Source organism: Mustelus asterias, chromosome 12 (genome assembly GCF_964213995.1).
Source record: "Mustelus asterias chromosome 12, sMusAst1.hap1.1, whole genome shotgun sequence".
NCBI lineage: Eukaryota > Metazoa > Chordata > Chondrichthyes > Carcharhiniformes > Triakidae > Mustelus > Mustelus asterias.
In genome coordinates this window covers 59,831,098-59,850,217 of record NC_135812.1, presented here as the reverse complement: position 1 = coordinate 59,850,217, position 19,120 = coordinate 59,831,098, and the positions used below count along the sequence as shown (strand labels likewise).

The 19,120-nt window shown below is 46.6% G+C and overlaps 1 protein-coding gene across 6 annotated transcripts in view; it reads left to right on the top strand.

Moving 5' to 3' along the window:
• LOC144501512 (E3 ubiquitin/ISG15 ligase TRIM25-like) overlaps positions 1–19,120 on the top strand; it is a 59,904-nt gene that overhangs the window by 18,465 nt on the left and 22,319 nt on the right. For 5 of the 6 annotated variants that reach the window (XR_013499122.1, XR_013499123.1, XM_078225308.1 and 2 more), the window contains exons 5-6: positions 3,700–3,741; positions 11,332–11,385. Coding sequence is in view for 4 of the 6 variants with exons in the window: in XM_078225308.1 (XP_078081434.1) it covers positions 3,700–3,741; positions 11,332–11,385 (96 nt within the window). In the remaining 2 variants the exon portion in view is untranslated. The remainder of the gene's footprint in view (positions 1–3,699; positions 3,742–11,331; positions 11,386–19,120) is intronic. The other variant, XM_078225306.1, reaches the window with a different exon arrangement.

Here is a 19,120-nt window from a genome sequence, read left to right as displayed (position 1 = left end):
GAAACTTAAAACATCAAATCAAAATGTGATTAAAGGGGTGGATAATGCACTCCAGCCCCTGCGGTGCCCAGCGGGCACAAAAGGAGTTAGCGGACACTGCATGCTCCCTCTCCAGGGACTTGCGAGAATTACCAGGAGCAAAAGAAACTACTAAATATTGTCTTCATCGATGAGGTATTCAGCCAAGTGAGCAGAGGCAGTCTATATAAGCTGCTGGAGAGAATTGACTGCTCGCTGAAGCTACTCCAAATAATCTCCTCTTTCCGTCACAATATGATGGATCAGGTCAGCTGTGACAGGGCCACATTTGAAATCTGCAGTCGGGTCAATCCGGGCAGTCTCTGGCGCTAACACTCTTCAGTATATTCTTCTCTCTGCTGCTGTCACGTGTCTCTACATCATCTACAGACGTGTCTACTTACATACCAGAATCAATGGAAAACTGTTCAGAAAAATAGAAACTAGAAGCAGGAGTAGGCCATTTGGCCCTTTGAGCCTGTTCTGCCATTCATTTTGATCATGGCTGATCATCGAATTCAATATCCCCCCCCCCCCCCCCCCAATATCCTTTGATCCCTTCAGCCCCAAGAGCTATATCTAATTTCTTCTTGAATTCACACAACGTTTTGGCCTCAACTACTTACTGTGGTAGTGAATTTCACAGATTCACCATCCTCTAGGTGAAGAAATTTCTTCTCCCCTCAGTTCTAAAAGGTTTACCCATTATCCTCAAACTATGGCGGGGGAGTCCAGAACTATAGTTCTGGACTCCCCCACCATCAGGAACATTTTTTCTGAAACTATCCTGTCTAACCCTGTTAGAATTTTATAAGTTTCCATGAGATCCCCTCTCACTCTTCTAAACTCCAGTGAATTTAATCCTAACCTTAATCTCTCCTCATATGACAGACCTGCCATCTCAGGAATTGGTCTGGTAAACCCTCGCTGTACTCCCTCTATAGAAAGGACATCCTTCCTCCGATAAGGAGACCAAAACTGCACACGATACTCCAGGTGTGGCCTCACCAAAACCCTATACAATTGCAGCAAAACATCCCTATCCCTATACTCAAATCCTCTCGCTATGAAGGCCAACATACCATTTGCCGCCTTTACTGCCTGCTGTACCTGCGTGCTTGCTTTCAGCAACTGATGCAGGAGGACACCAAGGTCTCGCTGAGTGTTCGCCTTTCTCAATTTACAGCCTTCCCTACCTGAAATTGAAGACAAAGGTGCTCCAAGTACATATCAGTGAGTGCTTTCCCCTGATGCCACACTCCCCTTCCATACAGAGAAACTCTTTCAATGGAAAATGGTCAGATTCTCTCTTGCCTGTAAACAACTTGGTTTTAACATCAGGAAGATAAATAAGTTAAAAGCTAAATTTTATTTATTGGTCACAAGTAGGCTTACATTAACACTGCAATGAAGTTACTGTGAAATTCCCCTAGTCGCCACACTCTGGCGCCTGTTTGTGTCAATGCACCGAACCAACATGCCTAGGAGATTGTGGGAGGAAACCGGAGCACCCGGAGGAAACCCACGCAGACACGGGGAGAACATGCAAACTCCACACAGTCAGTGACCCAAGCTGGGAATTGAACCCAGGTCCCTGGCGCTGTGAGGCAGCAGTGCTAACCACTGTGCCATCGTGCCGCTCACCATGCTGCCCAAATGTCATAGTCCAGGGTGTTGCCAAGCACTATCTATCGATATTGCTGGAGGTTGTTGATAGTTTCAGATATCTGGGCTCCACAATCACCAGCGCTTTGTCACTTGTTGTTGAAATCGACAGCAGCATCACCGAAAGCCGCAGCTGTTATGTCCAAGTTGAGGAAGAGAGTGGAACAACAGCAACATGACGGAGAACACCAAACTATGAATCGACCTAGTTTGTGTCCTCGGTGCCGCTCCTCCACAGTAGCGAGATCTGGACAACATATTCCCGACAGGCGAAAAGGCTGAACAGTTCTGATATGTACTGTCTCAGACATACTCCAGTTTACTTGGCAGGACAAGGTCACCAACTCAGAGGTGCTAGCATGAGTAAATTCCATCAGCATACACTAAATGTTAAGCCAACAATGTTTGCACTGGCTCAGCCTAGTTCATTGGATTATTTCTGGCTGTATGCCCAAAGACAACCTGTTTATTGAGCTGGTCACTGGATCAAGACTGCCTTGGGGTATGCAAACCTCTGCTAAGGTGCACATGAGATGGACAACAGGGAGACAGGTACTGAGGGCTGTGACCTCTGAAGGGTTTACTGAAAGAGCATTGGGAGAGATGAGCAGAGGTCAGTGATTGTCCACCATTTCAGCTTCCTATCTTCCTCTGCTACACTCTGCAGAGAGTGTCATGCCAGAGTGGGGCTCCACACCAGGCAATATGTTGACCATCATGGAGCAAACCATGAGATGGAAGGCTAGTCAACACCACATCCTGTGATACATCTGTACTTCCCACGTCTTTCTGTACTTCCCAACAGTATGATTTTCATAGTAGCATAGAATCCCTAGAGTGCAGAAGGAGTCATTCGGCCCATCGAGTCTGCAACGACTCAGACAGAGCATCTTACCCAGGCCCTTCCCTCCATCCTATCACCGTAAACCCGCACATTTACCATGGCTAATCCACCTAACCTGCACATCTTTGGACTGTGGGAGGAAACCGGAGCACCCGGAGGAAACTCACGCTAGACACAGAGAGAATGTGCAAACTCCACACAGCCAACAACCCAAGGCCAGACTTGAACTCGGATCCTTGGCACTGTGAGGCAGCAGTGTGTAAGGTGCAAAATAATCATAGAAAGAAACCCTACCGTTCAGAAGGAGGCCATTCGGCCCATCAAGTCTGTACCAACCACAATCCCACCCAGGCCCTATCCCCATAACCTCACACATTTACCCTGCTAGTGCCCCTGACACTCGGGTCAATTTAGCATAGCTGATCAACCTAACCTGCACATCATTGGACTGTGGGAGGAAACCGGAGCACCCGGAGGAAACCCATGCAGACACGGGGAGAACATGCAGACTCCTGTGCAGGCCTCCGGTGACCTGAGGCTGGAATTGAACCTTGGTCCTTGGCACTGAGGCAGCAGTGCTAACCACTGTCACCGTGCCGCCCCTTTTAAAGAGATAGGTTCGAAGGTGCAATTTATAGAATCATAGAATCCCTACAGCACAGAAGGAGGAATTAACTTTTCATTGCCATAATAAAAACATGGCTCTTAATTTGAGAAAAAATCTAAAGAAATTTAAGTCAAGTAACTTAAATCCACCTGAAAAAGTTTGGGAGCCACAAATGAAATGTTAGAGTGGCGTACAGTCCCCGGGCTGTGGGTTGAAGAGCTCTGATCTGGGGCTAAGTTTGGAACTTCATTATACCCGTTTAAGCTTATTGAGGCAGTTGCAGAGACCAAAACCTGTGTCCCAAACACTCCTGATCAACATCTGACCCGAGACTGGTTAAGGACAATTTCCAGACATCCGAGGCAGCTAAAATGGGTGTGTTTTCCCTTGGGAGTAACTTCAACTCCGAGAGCAATAGGTCGATAGATTTCTCTCTCTCTCTATGTACCTGTCAGTATTGAGATGATGGATAAAGTAAATGGAGCAATGTAACTTGCTGAAGATCGCTGTGGAAATTAAATACAAGCCTTCAATGATTTCTCCTCACTATGTTTGCTTTGTGTAGCACATCCAAAGAAGGTGAAGACTAATGAAGAGTTCATAATTTGTAAGTATTTTTGATCCTACACTAAGTCCAGATGTGATTTACAGTCAGTTGTTATATGTTCCAAATCAACAGGTTCTTCACTGGAAGTCTATTGAAACGGGGCTTTTACTTGCTGGCTTCATTAGACCAGGGACACAACACAGATCCTCCTTACCAACCTCACACACAGTCTTCACCATGAAGAGTGGGTTAAAATTGGCCCTGCTGCTTTCAATGTTAGAACATAGAAAAGCTACAGCACAAACAGGCCCTTCAGCCCACAAGTTGCACCGAACATGTCCCTACCTACTAGGCTTACCTATAACCCTCTATCTTACTAACTTCTATGAACTTATCCAAAAGTCTCTTAAAAGACCCTATCGAATCCGCCTCCACTACCACTACTGACAGCCGATTCCACACACCCACCACCCTCTGAGTGAAAAACTTACCCCTAACATCTCCTCTGTACCTACTCCCCAGCACCCTAAACCTGTGACCTCTTGTGGCAACCATTCCAGCCCTGGGTAAAAGCCTCTGAGAATCCACTCTATCAATACCTCTCAACATCTTATACACCTCTATCAGGTCACCTCTCATCCTTCGCCTCTCCAAGGAGAAAAGACCTAGCTCTCTCAACCTATCCTCATAAGGCATGCCATCATATCCAGGCAACATCCTTGAAAATGTCCTCTGCACCCTTTCTATGGCTTCCACATCCTTTCTGTAATGAGGCGCCCAGAACTGGGCACAGTACTCCAGGTGGGGTCTGACCAGGGTCCTAGACAGCATTATCTCCCGATTTTCTAAACTCAATTCCTCTATTGATGAAGGCCAGTATTCCATACGCCCTCTTAATTACAGCCTCTACCTGCAACGCTGCTTTGAGCGCCCTATGAACCCGGACCCCAAGATCCTTCTGATCTTCCACACTGCCAAGCGTCTTACCCTTAATATTATATTCTTTCATCCTATTCGACCTGCTAAAATGAGCCACCACACACTTATCTGGGTTGAAGTCCATCTGCCACTTCTCTGCCCAGTCTTGCATCTTATCTATGTCTCGTTGCAACTGCTGACATCCCTCTACACTATCCACAACACTACCAACCTTTGTGTCATCAGCAAACTTGCCAACCCATCCTTCCACTTCCTCATCCAGGTCATTTATAAAAATCACAAAGAGCAAGGGTCCCAGAACAGATCCCTAGGGCACTCCACTGGTGACCGACCTCCGTGCTGAAAAAGACCCATCTACAACCACTCTTTGCCTTCTGTGGGCAAGCCACTTCTGAATCCACAAAGCAATGTCCCCTTGTATCCCATGCCCCTTCACTTTCTCAATAAGCCTTGCATGGGGCACCTTATAAAACGTCTTGCTGAAATCCATATAAACTACATCTACCGCTCTTCCCTCGTCTGTGTCTAGTTACATCTTCAAAAAATTCAATTAGGCTCATAAGGCATGATCTGCCTTGGACAAAGCCGTGCTGGCTATTTCTGATCATACTATTCCTCTCCAGATGTTCATAAATCCTGCCTCTCAGGATCTTCTCCATCAACTTACCAACCACTGAGGTTAGACTCACTGGTCTATAATTTCCCGGGCTATCTCTTCTCCCTTTCTTGAATAACGGAACCACATCCGCAATCCTCCGGAACCTCTCCCGTCTCTATTAATGACGCAAAGATCATCGCCAGAGGCTCAGAAATCTCTTCCCTCGCCTCCCACAGTAACCTGGGGTACATCCCATCCGGTCCCGGCGATTTATCTAACTTGATGCTTTTCAAAAGCTCCAACACACACCCTCTTTCCTAATGTCCACATGCTCAATCTTCTCAGTCCACTGCAAGTCTGCACTGCAACTACGAAGATCCTTTTGCACTGTGAATACTGAAGTAAAGTATTCATTGAGTACCTCTGCTATTTCTACCGGTTCTATACAGATTTTCCCACCGTCACATTTGATGGGTCCTACTCCTTCACATCTTATCTTCATGCTCTTAACAGACTTGTAGAATGCCTTGGGGTTTTCCTTTATCCTGTCTGCCAAGGCCTTCTCATGACCCCTTCTTGCTCTTCTAATTTCCCTCTTAAGTTCCTTCCTACTAGTCGTATACTCTTCTAGATTTCTAACATTACCTAGCTCCCTGAACCTTTTGTAGGCTTTTCTTTTCTTCTTGATTAAATTCGTTACAGCTTTCGTGCACCATGGTTCCTGTAACCTACCATAACTCCCCTGTCTCATTGGAACGTTGCTGTGCAGAGCTCCAGACAAATTTTCCTTGAAAATTTGCCACATTTCTTCTGTACATTTCCCTGAGAAAACCTCCTTCCAATTTATGCCCCTAATTTCCTGCCTAATAGCCTCATAATTGTCCTTTCTCCAAATAAACACTTTCCTAGCTTGACTGATCTCTCTCCAATGCTAATGTAAAGGAGATAGAGTTATGATCACTATCCCCAAAATGCTCTCCCACCGAGAGATCTGACACCTGCCCAGGTTCATTCCCTAATACCAAATCAATTACAGCCTCTCCTCTTGTAGGCTTATCCACATACTGTGTCAGGAAGCCCTCCTGAACACACCTAACAAACTCCTCCCCATCTAAACCCCTTACCCTAGGGATATTCCAATCGATATTTGGGAAATTAAAATCTCCCATCACGACCACTCTGTTATTATCACATCTCTCCAGGATCTGCTTCCCAATCTGCTCCTCTACATCCCTGCTACTATTGGGCGGCCTATAGAAAACACCCAGTAAAGTTATTGACCCTTCCTGTTGCGAACCTCCACCCACAGAGATTCCGTAGACAATCTCTCTGTGGCATCCATCTTTTCTACAGCCGTGACACTATCCCTGATCAACAGTGCCACTCCCCCACCTCTTTTGCCTCCTGCCCTGTCCCTCCTGAAACATCTGAAACCCGGCACTTGAAGTATCCAGTCCTGTCCCTGAGATAACCAAGTCTCTGTAATGGCCACCACATCACACTTCCAAGTAGTGATCCACGCTCTAAGCTCATCCATTTTGTTCACTACACTCCTTGTGTTAAAATACACACATCTCAACCCTTCGGTCTGAGCGCTCCCCTTCTCCGTCACCTGCCTATCCTCCCTCTGACACCGTCTACAAGCCCCTTTTATTTTTAAGCTAACCTCCTCTCTCCCAGTCCCTCATTTTGATTCCCACCCCCCCCAACCATTCTAGTTTAAACACTCCCCAGTAGCCTTTAGCAAACCTTCCCGCCAGGACATTGGTCCCCCTGGGATTTAAGTGAAACCCGTCCTTTTTGTACAGGTCGCACCTGCCCCTAAAGAGGTCCCAATGATCCAGGAACCTGAATCCCTGACCCCTGCTCCAATCCCTCAGCCACGCATTTATCCTCCACCTTATTTCATCCCTTTCCTCACTGTCGCGTGGCACAGGCAGCAATCCCGAGATTACTACCTTTGCGTTCCTTCTTCTTAGCTCCCTACCTAACTTCCTATATTTTCATAACCCCTTCCCCTTTCCTGCCTATGTCAGTGGTACCAGTATGCACCACGACCTCTGGCTCCTCTCCCTCCCACTTCAGGATTTCTTGGATATGGTCAGAAACATCCCTGATCCCGGCACCAGGGAGGCAAACCACCATCCGCGTTTCTCGACTTCCTCCACAAAAATGCCTGTCTGACCCCCTCACTGTGGAATCCCCTATCACCACTGCCGTCCTCCTTTCCTTACCCTTCTGTGCTACAAGGCCGGACTCCACGCCGGAGGCACGACCACTGCTGCTTCCACCAGGTGGGCTGTCCACCCCAACAGTACTCAAACAAGAGTACTTATTTTTAAGGGGCACAATCACTGGGGTACTCTCTACCACCTGACTTTTTTCCCTTTCCTGACTGTGACCCACTTGCCTGCTTCTTGTGGCCGCGGTGTGACCACCTGCCTATAACTCCTGTCTATCACCTCCTCGTTTTCCCTGACCAGACGAATGTCCTCAAGCTGCAGCTCCAGTTCCCTAACTCGGTCCCTTCGGAGCCGCAGCTCGACGCACCCAGCGCAGATATGCACTTCTGGGAGGCTAGGAGACTCCACGATCTCCCACATCCGGCACTGAGAACAGCAAACTGGCTTCACATTCATAATGCCCCTTTTCCTCAGATTCCACAGGGAAAGAACTAAGATTTAAAAGTTGAGAAACCTACCCTCCCTCGCCTGTTTCCTCCTAAGCCCATTGAGCCAAAGCCCTTCAGCTCTCGCTCTGCTACCTGCTCACTCCGCTGCCCGCTACAACGCTGCCCGCTGAATAGTGCGTTCTCCTCTTTAACCCTCACTCAAACTACCGACTAACACAATGTTGCTAACACAAAGGCAAGCTCTGGTCCTGGATGTGAACATTGTCTCTCTGCTGCAGACAGCAGCTGCTCCGGAGAGTCTGTTTTTCATTCCTTGACCCTTGACTCTCGGACAATTATATAACGTTTTTAATGACAACGTCCCAAGATGCTTCACAGAAGCACAATAAAACCAAATATGGTTCTGAGACATCACCGAGATATTAGGTCAGATACCAAATCTTGATCGAAAGGTAGATTTTACGGAGTGTCTTAAAGGAGAAGAGAAAGGTATCAAGGCAAAGAGACTGAGGGAAGGGATGGCAATGTTCTCAGCAATGAGTGAAGCCATTTAAAGTAGGGGCATGGATGGAGCCAAGTAAGGGCAGTGCCAGCCAGCTGGACAACAGGGGCAAGAGGTGTTGGAGGATGATAGTGTGGTCAAGCAAGTCAAAGACTTTCAGACAGGTTGAGAAGAATGAGGAGGGAAAGTTTACCTTTGTCACAATCACATAGGATGCCCGTTGTTACTTTGTTAAGCGCTATTTCAGTACTGTGACAGGCACTGAAACCTGATTGGAGGGATTCAAACATGGAATTCTGGGATTTGGGAAATGACAATGTTTATACACCTTGGGGAGGAAAGGGAGATTGGAGACCCTCTGGAGAAATGAAACCCTAGCTAGGTCAGTGTTGAGGACGTGATCATTCTTTGGGGGTTCTGAGTAATTGTTCCGCCCTCAGGATGAAGTCCAATATTAACGGAATAAATAATGGCCACCCGGGAGTATCAGAAATGAAGATGTTGGCTAGGAGTTACGTGGCCCGGCTTCAACTCAGACACTACGGATTCATGAAACGGAGTGACCTGTGCCAAGAAAATCAAAATCTCTGACTCTCAGCCTCCCTACACCCATGGGAGTGGCCTGGCAGGCCACGGATACATGTACATGTGGACCTGCAGGTCTCTTTATGGGTTCCATGTTTTTGATCATGGTGGCCACACACTCCAAGTAGTAGAAGGTACACCGCATGGACTCCACGACTACTCAGGCTACGATCGAGAAATACGACAAAGCTTCACACGCACAGAGTACCAGAAGTTCTGGTTTTTGATAACGGCGCAGCCTTTACTAGCAGCGATCCCAGAACTTGGTGCTCTCTAATGGTATCCAACACATCCAAACAGCACTTTATCGCCCATCAACAAATAGACTGGTAGAATGGGCAGTGCAAACCTTCAGAAATGGCATGAAGAAACAAGTAACAACATCCATGGAGACTAAATTGGCATGATTTTTGTTTGACTACAGGACCACACCGCACACAACAACAGGAGTTACCCCAATGGAACTGTTACTAAGATGGTGGCTTCGTACCAGACTGAGCCTACTGTACCCAATCCTGGCAGAGAGGATGGAGTCCCAAGAAGACTAGAAGAGAAATCCCGATTCTACAAGGGCAAAAAGAACATTTAAAACAGGTGATCTGGTTCATGAAAGGAGCTTCGGACATGGGCCCTGGGACCCATTATGGAGAAAGCAGGGCCGGTATCTTATAAGGTTAAAGTCCAGGGTAAAACCTTTAAAAAAAACACCTGGACTATCTCGGGGGCAGGGATTCCACACCTGAGCAGATCTCACTCCTGGCCATGGAGACGGCCACTTTCAGTATCAGCCCTCAGCTTGAAGCTGACTCCACATTGGTCCCTCCGGATTGGAAGACATGGACTCAGAGCTGGAAGCTGAGGAAGTGGACATCCAGACTGAAACAGAAGCTGAGGAGGAACCCGCATCACTGACCCTGCCACACTCCCTCCGGAAACAAAGGTCCCCCTCTCGGTTTGCACTGTCTGACCCAGTCCCACCTTCGACAGACCTCAGACTAATTGCTAAACAACAGGAAGGAACTTCTCACAGTGGGGATGCTGAGGGGGAAGTGGACCGAAGGGGGGAAGGGATGTTATGACAGGAAGTGACAATTCCATGGATAGGACCTGGTTCATAAAAGATAGCTGTGGTTTGGCCTGCGCCATTGTAGAATCCCCACAGTGCAGAAGGAGGCCATTTGGCCCATCGGGCCTGCACCGACAACAATCCCACCCAGGCCCTATCCCTGTAACCCCACACATTTAACCTGCTAACCCCCCTGACACCAAGTTCAATTTAGCATAGTCAATCAACCTGACTCGCACATCTTTGGACTGTGGGAGTCCACGCAGACACGGGGAGAAAGTGCAAACTCCACGCAGACAGTGACCCAAGGCTGGAATTGAACCCAGGTCCCTGGCAGCAGTGCTAACCACTGTGCCACCCACTGTGCCACCATGCCACCTGGATGCTGATTTTCTACGCAGAGTTTGTTCATCTCAGCAAAAGACTTGGTGTACAGTATCATTAATGGGATTATCTTCAACATATTAGCTTTCCTTGCTTTGGCTTCTCACTCTAGACAGATCCTGGTGCACCAAAAGGAAATGCCACTAAAGAGTTCATTGAAAGTTTTATAAGAGAAATCCCAATTCTGCAAGGGCAGAAAGAACATTTTAAAACTGGTGATCTGGTTCACGTAAGGAGCTTCGGACATGGTCCCAGATGGGTCCCTGGGATCATTATGGAGAAAGCAAGGCCAGTATCTTGTAAGGCTAAAGTCCAGGGTAAAACCTCAAAGAAAGGTTCATTGATAGATGGGAGTCATCTCCCCGTGTGCTTCATGGTGTACGAACTCCGTTATCGAGTGAGCGGAGGCTCGCCCAATGGGAAGTGACCAATGGGAGGTTGAAACCTGTTGCTCTAACCCAGACTGTTGGAGGCCCCGGGGTACAGTCTTGCTAGTTGTAAGCCACAGGTACAGCACTTCATTTGGTTTCCAATAAAAGGCTTCTGGTGATGGGAAACTGGATTTGGCTGAATTACTACGTCCGCCCCTTCCCAACACTGAGAGACGAGCAACTTGAATTTTGGCGTTCAGGGATAGGTGAACAGCCAGTCGAGGCACAATAAGCATCTGGAAGCTTGACGAAATAATTGGAAATAGGCCTAATTTTAGGCCAGTCCTGGGCAGTTCCGATTCTGGACCCAAAGAGAGGGTAGATTTCCCCTCACCACCTCCCGGCCTTTACCCAGGGAGTAACTTCAACACTCAGAGCAATTATTCTATTGATATCTCTCCTTATCGATCTATTTAGTGTGTTTAATAAGATGTTAAATAAAATAGAAATGTGTACCTGCAGCTACCTGTAGGGTTTTACTGATTTTTGTCTTATGTTTTACTTTTTGTACAGCCACTCAAAACAAGAAAACACCCATGGTACTTCCTAAAACACAGTACTTGCGGTGTAAGTATTCCTGACAAGTGCTATGTTTTGTTCAATGATTGTTTACATTCTGTTAGATTTGCCAAATCATCAGCAAATATTTCACAAGAAGTGCTTTGGAGCAACACTTCCACTTCCTGGTTCAACACAGTCCGAATTGTGACGGGGATTATCAAAATGACTGGAAGCTGTTGTGGAATTAAGAGACAGTGGCCAAAATGTTCCAGATCTTCCTGCTGGCCAAATCGAATGGCAAACACAGCAACCGTTTCCTGGTGGTGGGAGATACAAAACCCCAGGTTTGAGCACAAACAGTTAGGCCGGCCCTGCAGTATTGAGGGATAACCCCTACCCAAACATCTTGATAACATTTTTGATTTTGTGTGCACTCAATGCTCTCAATTTCAACTTGACATCAATAGTTCTAATTTGGAACGAATTTGATACCATGTTTGATAGCACATTCAAATCATCCCCATGTTCTCAAATCTGGTCTGCACCAGCAATACTTACCACTAAAGTCGCACTAATCCCATTTTCCAGCACTTGTCCCATATCCTTGAATGTTATGATGTTTCAAGTGCTCATCCAAATATTTTTTCATAGTTTGTAAGGTTTCCAGCCTCCACTACCTTCCTGGGCAGTGCATTCCAGATTCCCACCACCCTCTGAGTGAAAAACCTTTTTCTCAAATTCCCTCTGAATCTCCTGCCCCTCACCCTAAAACTATGCCCCCTCATAATTGACCTCTCAACAAAGGGGAACAGCTGCTTCCTATTCACCCTGTCCATACCCCTCAGAATCTTATACACCTCAATCATATTCCCCACCCTCAGCCCTCACTTCTCTAAAGAAAACAATCCAAGCCTATCTGTTCCCTCCTTATAGCTCAAATGCTCCATCCCAGGCAACATCCTGGTGAACCTCCTCTGTACACACTCTAGTTGCTCACATCTTTCCTATAGTGAGGTGACTGGAACTGCACACAGTACTCCAGCTGTGGCCTAACCAATGTTCTATATAGCTCCAACATTACCCCCTCGCTCTTATAGTCTATGCCACAACTGATAAAAGCAAGTGTCCCATATGCCTTCTTAATATCCTATTCACTTGCTTGGCTGTCTTCAAGGATCTGTGAATAATTATCCCAAGATCCCTCTGTCATGTGTGCAACATTTCCTACATTATAACACTGATTACACTTCAAAAGTGACTTCATTGGCTGTTAGGCACTTGAAGACAAGTGCAATATAAATACAAGTCTTTTTCTCATCCCAGTCTTAAATGGTCAAACCCTTAACCTGAGACTATTCATTCTAGAATCTCTGGTCAGGAAATGTTATAGGTTTCAATGAGATGGCTTCTCATTTTAATGCACTCCAGAGAGTATAGGGATCTCAAACAACTAGTTTGCCAATTATTCCTTTCTCATTACACAATACCCAGTCTAGAATGGCCTGCCCTCTAGGTGGTTTCCCAATGTATTGGTCCAGAAAACCATTCAGGAATTCCTCCTCTACAATATTGTGACTAATTTGATTTGCCCAACCTATATGCAGATTAAAATCACCCATAATTACAGATGTTCCCTTTTCACATGCATCTCTAATTTCCTGTTTGATGCCATCCCCAAAATCACCAGCTTGGGGGTCTATAGACAATCCCTACTAATGCTTTTTCCCCTTGGTGTTTCTCAGCTCTACCCATACAGATTCCACATTGTTGGAGTGAATATCCTTCCTCAATGTGATGTTAATTGCCTCTTTTACCAGCAATGCAACTCCACCGCCTTTACCTTGTTTTGTCTGTCCTTCCTAAATTCTGAATACCCCTGGATGGCCAGTTCCCATTCCTAGTCATCCTGAAACCACGTCTGCATAATCCCGATTATTATCATACCCGTTTACAACTATTTGCGTAATTAATTCATCCACTTTATTGCGAATGCTCTGCGTGTTAAGGCACAAAGGCTTGTCTTTTTAACATTATTGGTCCCATTCCCACTATTTTTCACTGAGGTCCTGTTTGAATCTGGCCTTTTGTTTCTCTGCCGATCACTTTTCTTATTCCTTTTCTATATTTTGTTCTTGTCCTTGATTCCCCGTCCCCTGATTCCTTGCATATGTTCCCATCCCCCTGCCATTTTAATTTAAACCCACCCCTCGCAAATTCTCCCCCTAGGACACCAGTCCCCAGCCCTGCCTAGGTGTAATCCATCCAGTTTGTACTGGGCCCACCTCCCCCTGAACCGGTCCCAGTGTCCCAGGAATCTGAAACCCTCTCCCACACAGCATCTCTTCAGCCATGTATTCATCCAATATATACTGCTATTTCTACCCCCATTAGCACGTGGCATGTGTAGTGATCCTGAGATCACTACCTTTTGAGATCCTAGTTTTCCGCTTGCTTCCTAGCTCCCTACATTCTGCTTTTAGGACTTCATCCCATTTTTTAAACTTTATTATGTCTGTACCAATGTGTATTAAGACCTCTGGCTGTCCACCCTCCCCCTTCAGAATGTCCTGCAGCCGCTCTGAGACATCCATGACCATAGCACCAGGGAGGCAATATACCATCCTGGAGTCTCATTTGCAGCTACGGAAATCATTGATTCCCTGCAGTGCAGAAGGGGAGGCCATTCAGCCCATCGAGTCTGCACCGACTACAATCCCACCCAGGCCCTATTCCCGTAATCCCACATATTTACCCTGTTAATCCCCCTGACACTAAGGGGCAATTTAGCATGGCCAATCAACCTAAGCCGCACATCTTTGGACTGTGGGAGGAAACTGGAGCACCCGGAGGAAACCCACGCAGACACGGGGAGAACATGCAAACTCCACACAGACAGTGACCTGAGGCCGGAATTGAACCTGGATCCCTGACTAACCACTGTGCCACCGTGTCGTCCCAAATGTGTTATGGGGATTGGGCGTCACTGGTTGAGCCGGCATCTATTGCCCATCCCTAATTGTCCTTGAACTGAGGACAGATCCCTGTGGGTCTGGAGTCACATGTAGGCCATATCAGGTGAGGAAGGCAGATGTCCATCCCTAAAGGACATCAGTGAACTAGATGGGTTTTTACAACAATCGACAATGGTTTCATTCGGCTTTTAATTCCAGATTTTTGTGGAATTCAAATTTCACCATCTGCTGTGGTGGGATTTGAACCCAAGTCCCCAGAGCATTACTCTCTAGATTACTAATCAAGTGACAATACCACTATGCTACTGCCTCCTCTAGTTGCCGACCTATTCCCCTTACAATTGAATCCCCTATAAACTATTGCATTCCCACACTTTTTTTACTCCGCTCAAGTGCAGAACCAACCATGGTGCAACAAATTTGGCTGTTGCTGCTTTCCCCTGAGAGGTCATTTCCCTCGACAGCAGGGGAATAGTGCAGGAGATTCCTGCACTGCCTGCCTGGTGGTCACTCATTCCCTTCCTGCCTTGGGAGTCTTAGCCTGCGATGTGACCACCTCTCTGAACGTGCTATCCGTGATAGTCTCCACATCATGGATGCTCCACGGTTTCTCCAGCGGCCGCTCCAGCTCTGAAACCTGGGCTTCCAGGAGCTGCAGCTGGAGACACTTCCGACACACATACTGGTTCTGGGTACTTGAAATGTTTTTGGCTTCCCATACGGAGCATGAGGAGCACTCCATGGCTTTGAGCTTCTCTGCCATGATTTATACCTTTAAAGTAAACCTTTGGAGAATGCTTAATATCAAATATAAAATTCTCTCGGGCCCATCTTTCCTGCTCCTTGTTACTACAGAATATGGACCTCACAAATTTTAAACCACTGAAAGACCTTACAAGCTATAAATGATTAAAGTAGTAAATGCTTACCTGACTGTACTCACTATTTACAAGTCATAAGACCATAAACTTTATGAGCAGAATTAGGCCATTCGGCCCATCAAGTCTGCTCTGCCATTCAATCATGGCTGATATGTTTTCTCAATCCCATTCTCCCACCTCTTCCCCGTGACCTTGAAACCCTTACCAATCAAGAACCTACCTATCTCTATCTTAAATGCACTCAATAATTTGGCCTCTACATTCCTTCTGTGGCAATGAATTCCACAGATTCACCACCCTTTGGCTGAAGCAATTTCTCCTAATCTCGGTTCTAAAGGGTGGTCTCTTTATTCTGAGATTGTGCCCCTGGATCCGAGTCTCTTCTACTTCACCACGCTCACTTTATCCAGACCTTTCCGTATTCTGTAAGTTTCAATGAGACCCCCCCTCATCCTTCTAAACTCCAATCGAGTATGGACCCAGAGTCTTCAAATGCGCCTTATACCTCAGGTCTCTTCCTTGTAGCCTCTACTGCCGCAGCAAGGCAAGACCACGCTGAAGATTTAAGAAATTAGAAAGCAAAAAAACCCCAAAAAGCACCTCTTTCCCCTCTGTTCTGAATTCCAACTGTGCTCCAAATTCTCCCACACACTCTGGCTGTGTCTCTCCCACTACAAGTGCACAAAGCTCATTGTTTTCCTTGGAGCAGAGAAAGCTGATGGGGAACCAGATTGAGCCTTACAAAATTATGATTGACATAGTTAGGGTAGTGGATTGGGGATTGGCTATCCGACAGGAAGCAGAGAGTTGGAATAAATGGGTGCTTTTCTGGTTGGCGGATGGTAACTAGTGGCATGCTGCAGGGATCGGTACTGGGGCCTCAACTATTTACCATTTATATAGACAATCTGGAGGAGGGGACTGAGTGTAGGGTAACAAAGTTTGCAGACGACACAAAGATAAGTGGAAAAGTGAATCGTGTGGAGGGCAGAGAGATTTGGACAGGCTGAGTGAGTGGGCGAGGATCTGGCAGATGGAGTATAACGTTGACAAATGCAAGGTTATTCACTTTGGAGGAAATAATAGCAAATTGGATTATTATCTAAATGGAAAAAAATTGCAACATGCTACTGTGCAAAGGGACCTGGGGGTCCTTATGCATGAGACACAAAAACCCAGTCTGCAGGTGCAACACGTGATCAAGAAGGCAAATGGGATGTTGGCCTATATCGCAAGGGGGATAGAATATAAAAGCAGAGGTGTCTTGCTACATCTGTACAGGGCATTGGTGAGGCCGCAGCTGGAATACTGTGTGCAGTATTGGTCCCCTTATTTGCGGAAGGATATATTGGCCTTGGAGGGAGTGCAGAGAAGGTTCACCAGGTTGATACCAGAGATGAGGGGTGTTGATTATGAGGAGAGACTGAGCAGATTGGGTTTGTATTCGTTGGAATTTAGAAGGCTGAGGGGGGATCTTATAGAGACCTATAAGATAATGAAGGGGCTGGATAGGGTAGAGGTGGAGAGATTCTTTCCACTTAGAAAGGAAACTAGAACTAGAGGGCACAGCCTCAAAATAAAGGGGGGTCAGTTTAGGACAGAGTTGAGGAGGAACTTCTTCTCTCAGAGGGTGGTGAATCTCTGGAATTCTCTGCCCACTGAAGTGGTGGAGGCTACCTCGTTGAATATGTTTAAATCACGGATAGATGGATTCCTGATCGGTAAGGGAATTGGGGGTTATAGGGATCAGGCGGGTAAGTGGAACTGATCCACTTCAGATCAGTCATGATCTTATTGAATGGCGGGGCAGGCTCGAGGGGCTAGATGGCCTACTCCTGCTCCTATTTCTTATGTTCTTATGGTAGATAGGAAGAAATGTTTCCTCTTAGTAGAGGGGTCAATAACCAGGGGGCATAGATTTAAGATAAGGGGCAGGAGATTTAGAGGGATTTGAGGAAAAACCTTTTCACCCAGAGGGTGGCAGGAACCTGGAACTCACTGCCTGAAAGGGTGGTAGCGGTGGGAACCCTCAACAACATTTAAGAAGCATTTATATGAGCACTTGAAATGCCACAGCATACAAGGCTGTGGACCAAGTGCTGAAAAATGGGATAAGAATAGATGTTGCTTGATGGCCAGTGCAGACATGATGGGCCAAAGGGCCTCTTTCTGTGCTGTAAAACTCTATGACTCTATGACAAAGCATCTGCTTAATTGGCAGCCTATCCACAAACATTCACTCCCTCCACCACTGACTAATTTTGGCAGCCGTGTGTAACATCTATAAGATGCACTGCAGGAACTCACCGAGGTCCCTTCGGCAGCACATTTCATGACCTATGACCCAAACCCACGACCATTACCATCAAAACAAACGTGGGAACAGCATCACCTGGAAGTTCCCCTCCAAGTCACTCACCATCCTGACTTGGAAATATATCACCGTTCCTTCACTGTCACTGGGTCAAAATCCCTTGCTAACAGCACTGTGGGTGTACCTCCACCACATGGACTGTAGCAGTTCAAGAAGACAGCTCATCTTCTTAAGGGGCAACTCGGGCTGGACAGCAAATGTTGACCTAGCCAGTGACGCTTGATGCGCGATTAATTCACACGGGAGGCTAGGACGTACCCAGGAATAAAGGCTTTTATTCACAACAAGAATAGAGCACACTGCTTAACAATACTATCCCAGACTAAGGGCTACTAGGAAGTAGCAGTGACCTTTATACTCCTGTAAGAAGGCGGAGCCAAACGGAGTGTACCACAGAACAATGCTAACAGGTGGAACACCCCAACCCTAACCCCAACAGTAACAAGAGTAACATATGTACAAGTACCCATAGTGATAACCATCTATGGTTCACCACAACGCTCACATTTCATGAGTGTGTAAAGAAATTGGAGAGTACTCCACTGCTCCTCTTCGAAATAGTGTTATGGGATCTCTAAATTCTGCGTGAAAGGACGGACAGGGCCTTAGTTTAAAACTTCACTCATAAAACAGCACTTTTGACACTGAAGCACACTCTCAGTAGTCTACTGGGCTGTCAGCCAGATTATGTGAACAATAACCTTTTGGACTCCTGTGTGTTTCCTGAGCAACTGCCAGAAAATGCTGAAAAATCCCTGAGTCTGACAGCATCTGTAGAGAGTCTTTGTCAGAGTCAGAAAATGTAACATGCAACTTCCACTTTGCTGGGCAGTGCAGTGGTTAGCACTGTTGCTTTATAGCGCCAGGGGCCTGGGTTCAATTCTAGCTTCAGGTGATCGTGTGGAGTCTGTGCATTCTCCCCGTGTCTGTATGGGTTTCCTCCGAGTGCTCCGATTTCCTCCCACAATCCAAAGATGTGCGGGTTAGGTGGATTGACCATACTACATTACGCCTTAGAGTCAGGGGGATTAGCAGGGTAAATACATGGGGCTACGGGGGGGGGCGGGGGGGGGGGGGGGGATTGCTGTCGGTGCAGACTCGATGGGCTGAAGAGCCTCTTTTTGAACTGTAGGGATTGTATGATTCTATGACCTCCTCTCCTTCCTGAGGTCAGTTTCTGTCCAATGTTTCTCTTTGGGGGTGTCATCAACATACAATGGGAGCTGGGTTATCTGACAATTGATACAACATCACCCATTTCATAGAATTATAGAATCGTACAGCACGGAAAATCCCATCAGCTCGTTGAGTCTGCACTAACAATATCTACCACTAAAGTCGTGCTCATCCCAATTTCCCGCACTTGTCCCATATCCTTGAATATTATGTTATTTCAGGTGCTCATTCAAATATTTTTAAAGGATTCCGGCCTCGACTACCCTCCCTGGCAGTGCATTCCAGATTCTCACAACCATCTGAGTGATACAGTTTTTCTCAAATCCCCTCTGAGTCTCTTAGAAATCTTAGAAACCCTAAGCACAGAAAGAGGCCATTCGGCCCATCGAGTCTGCACC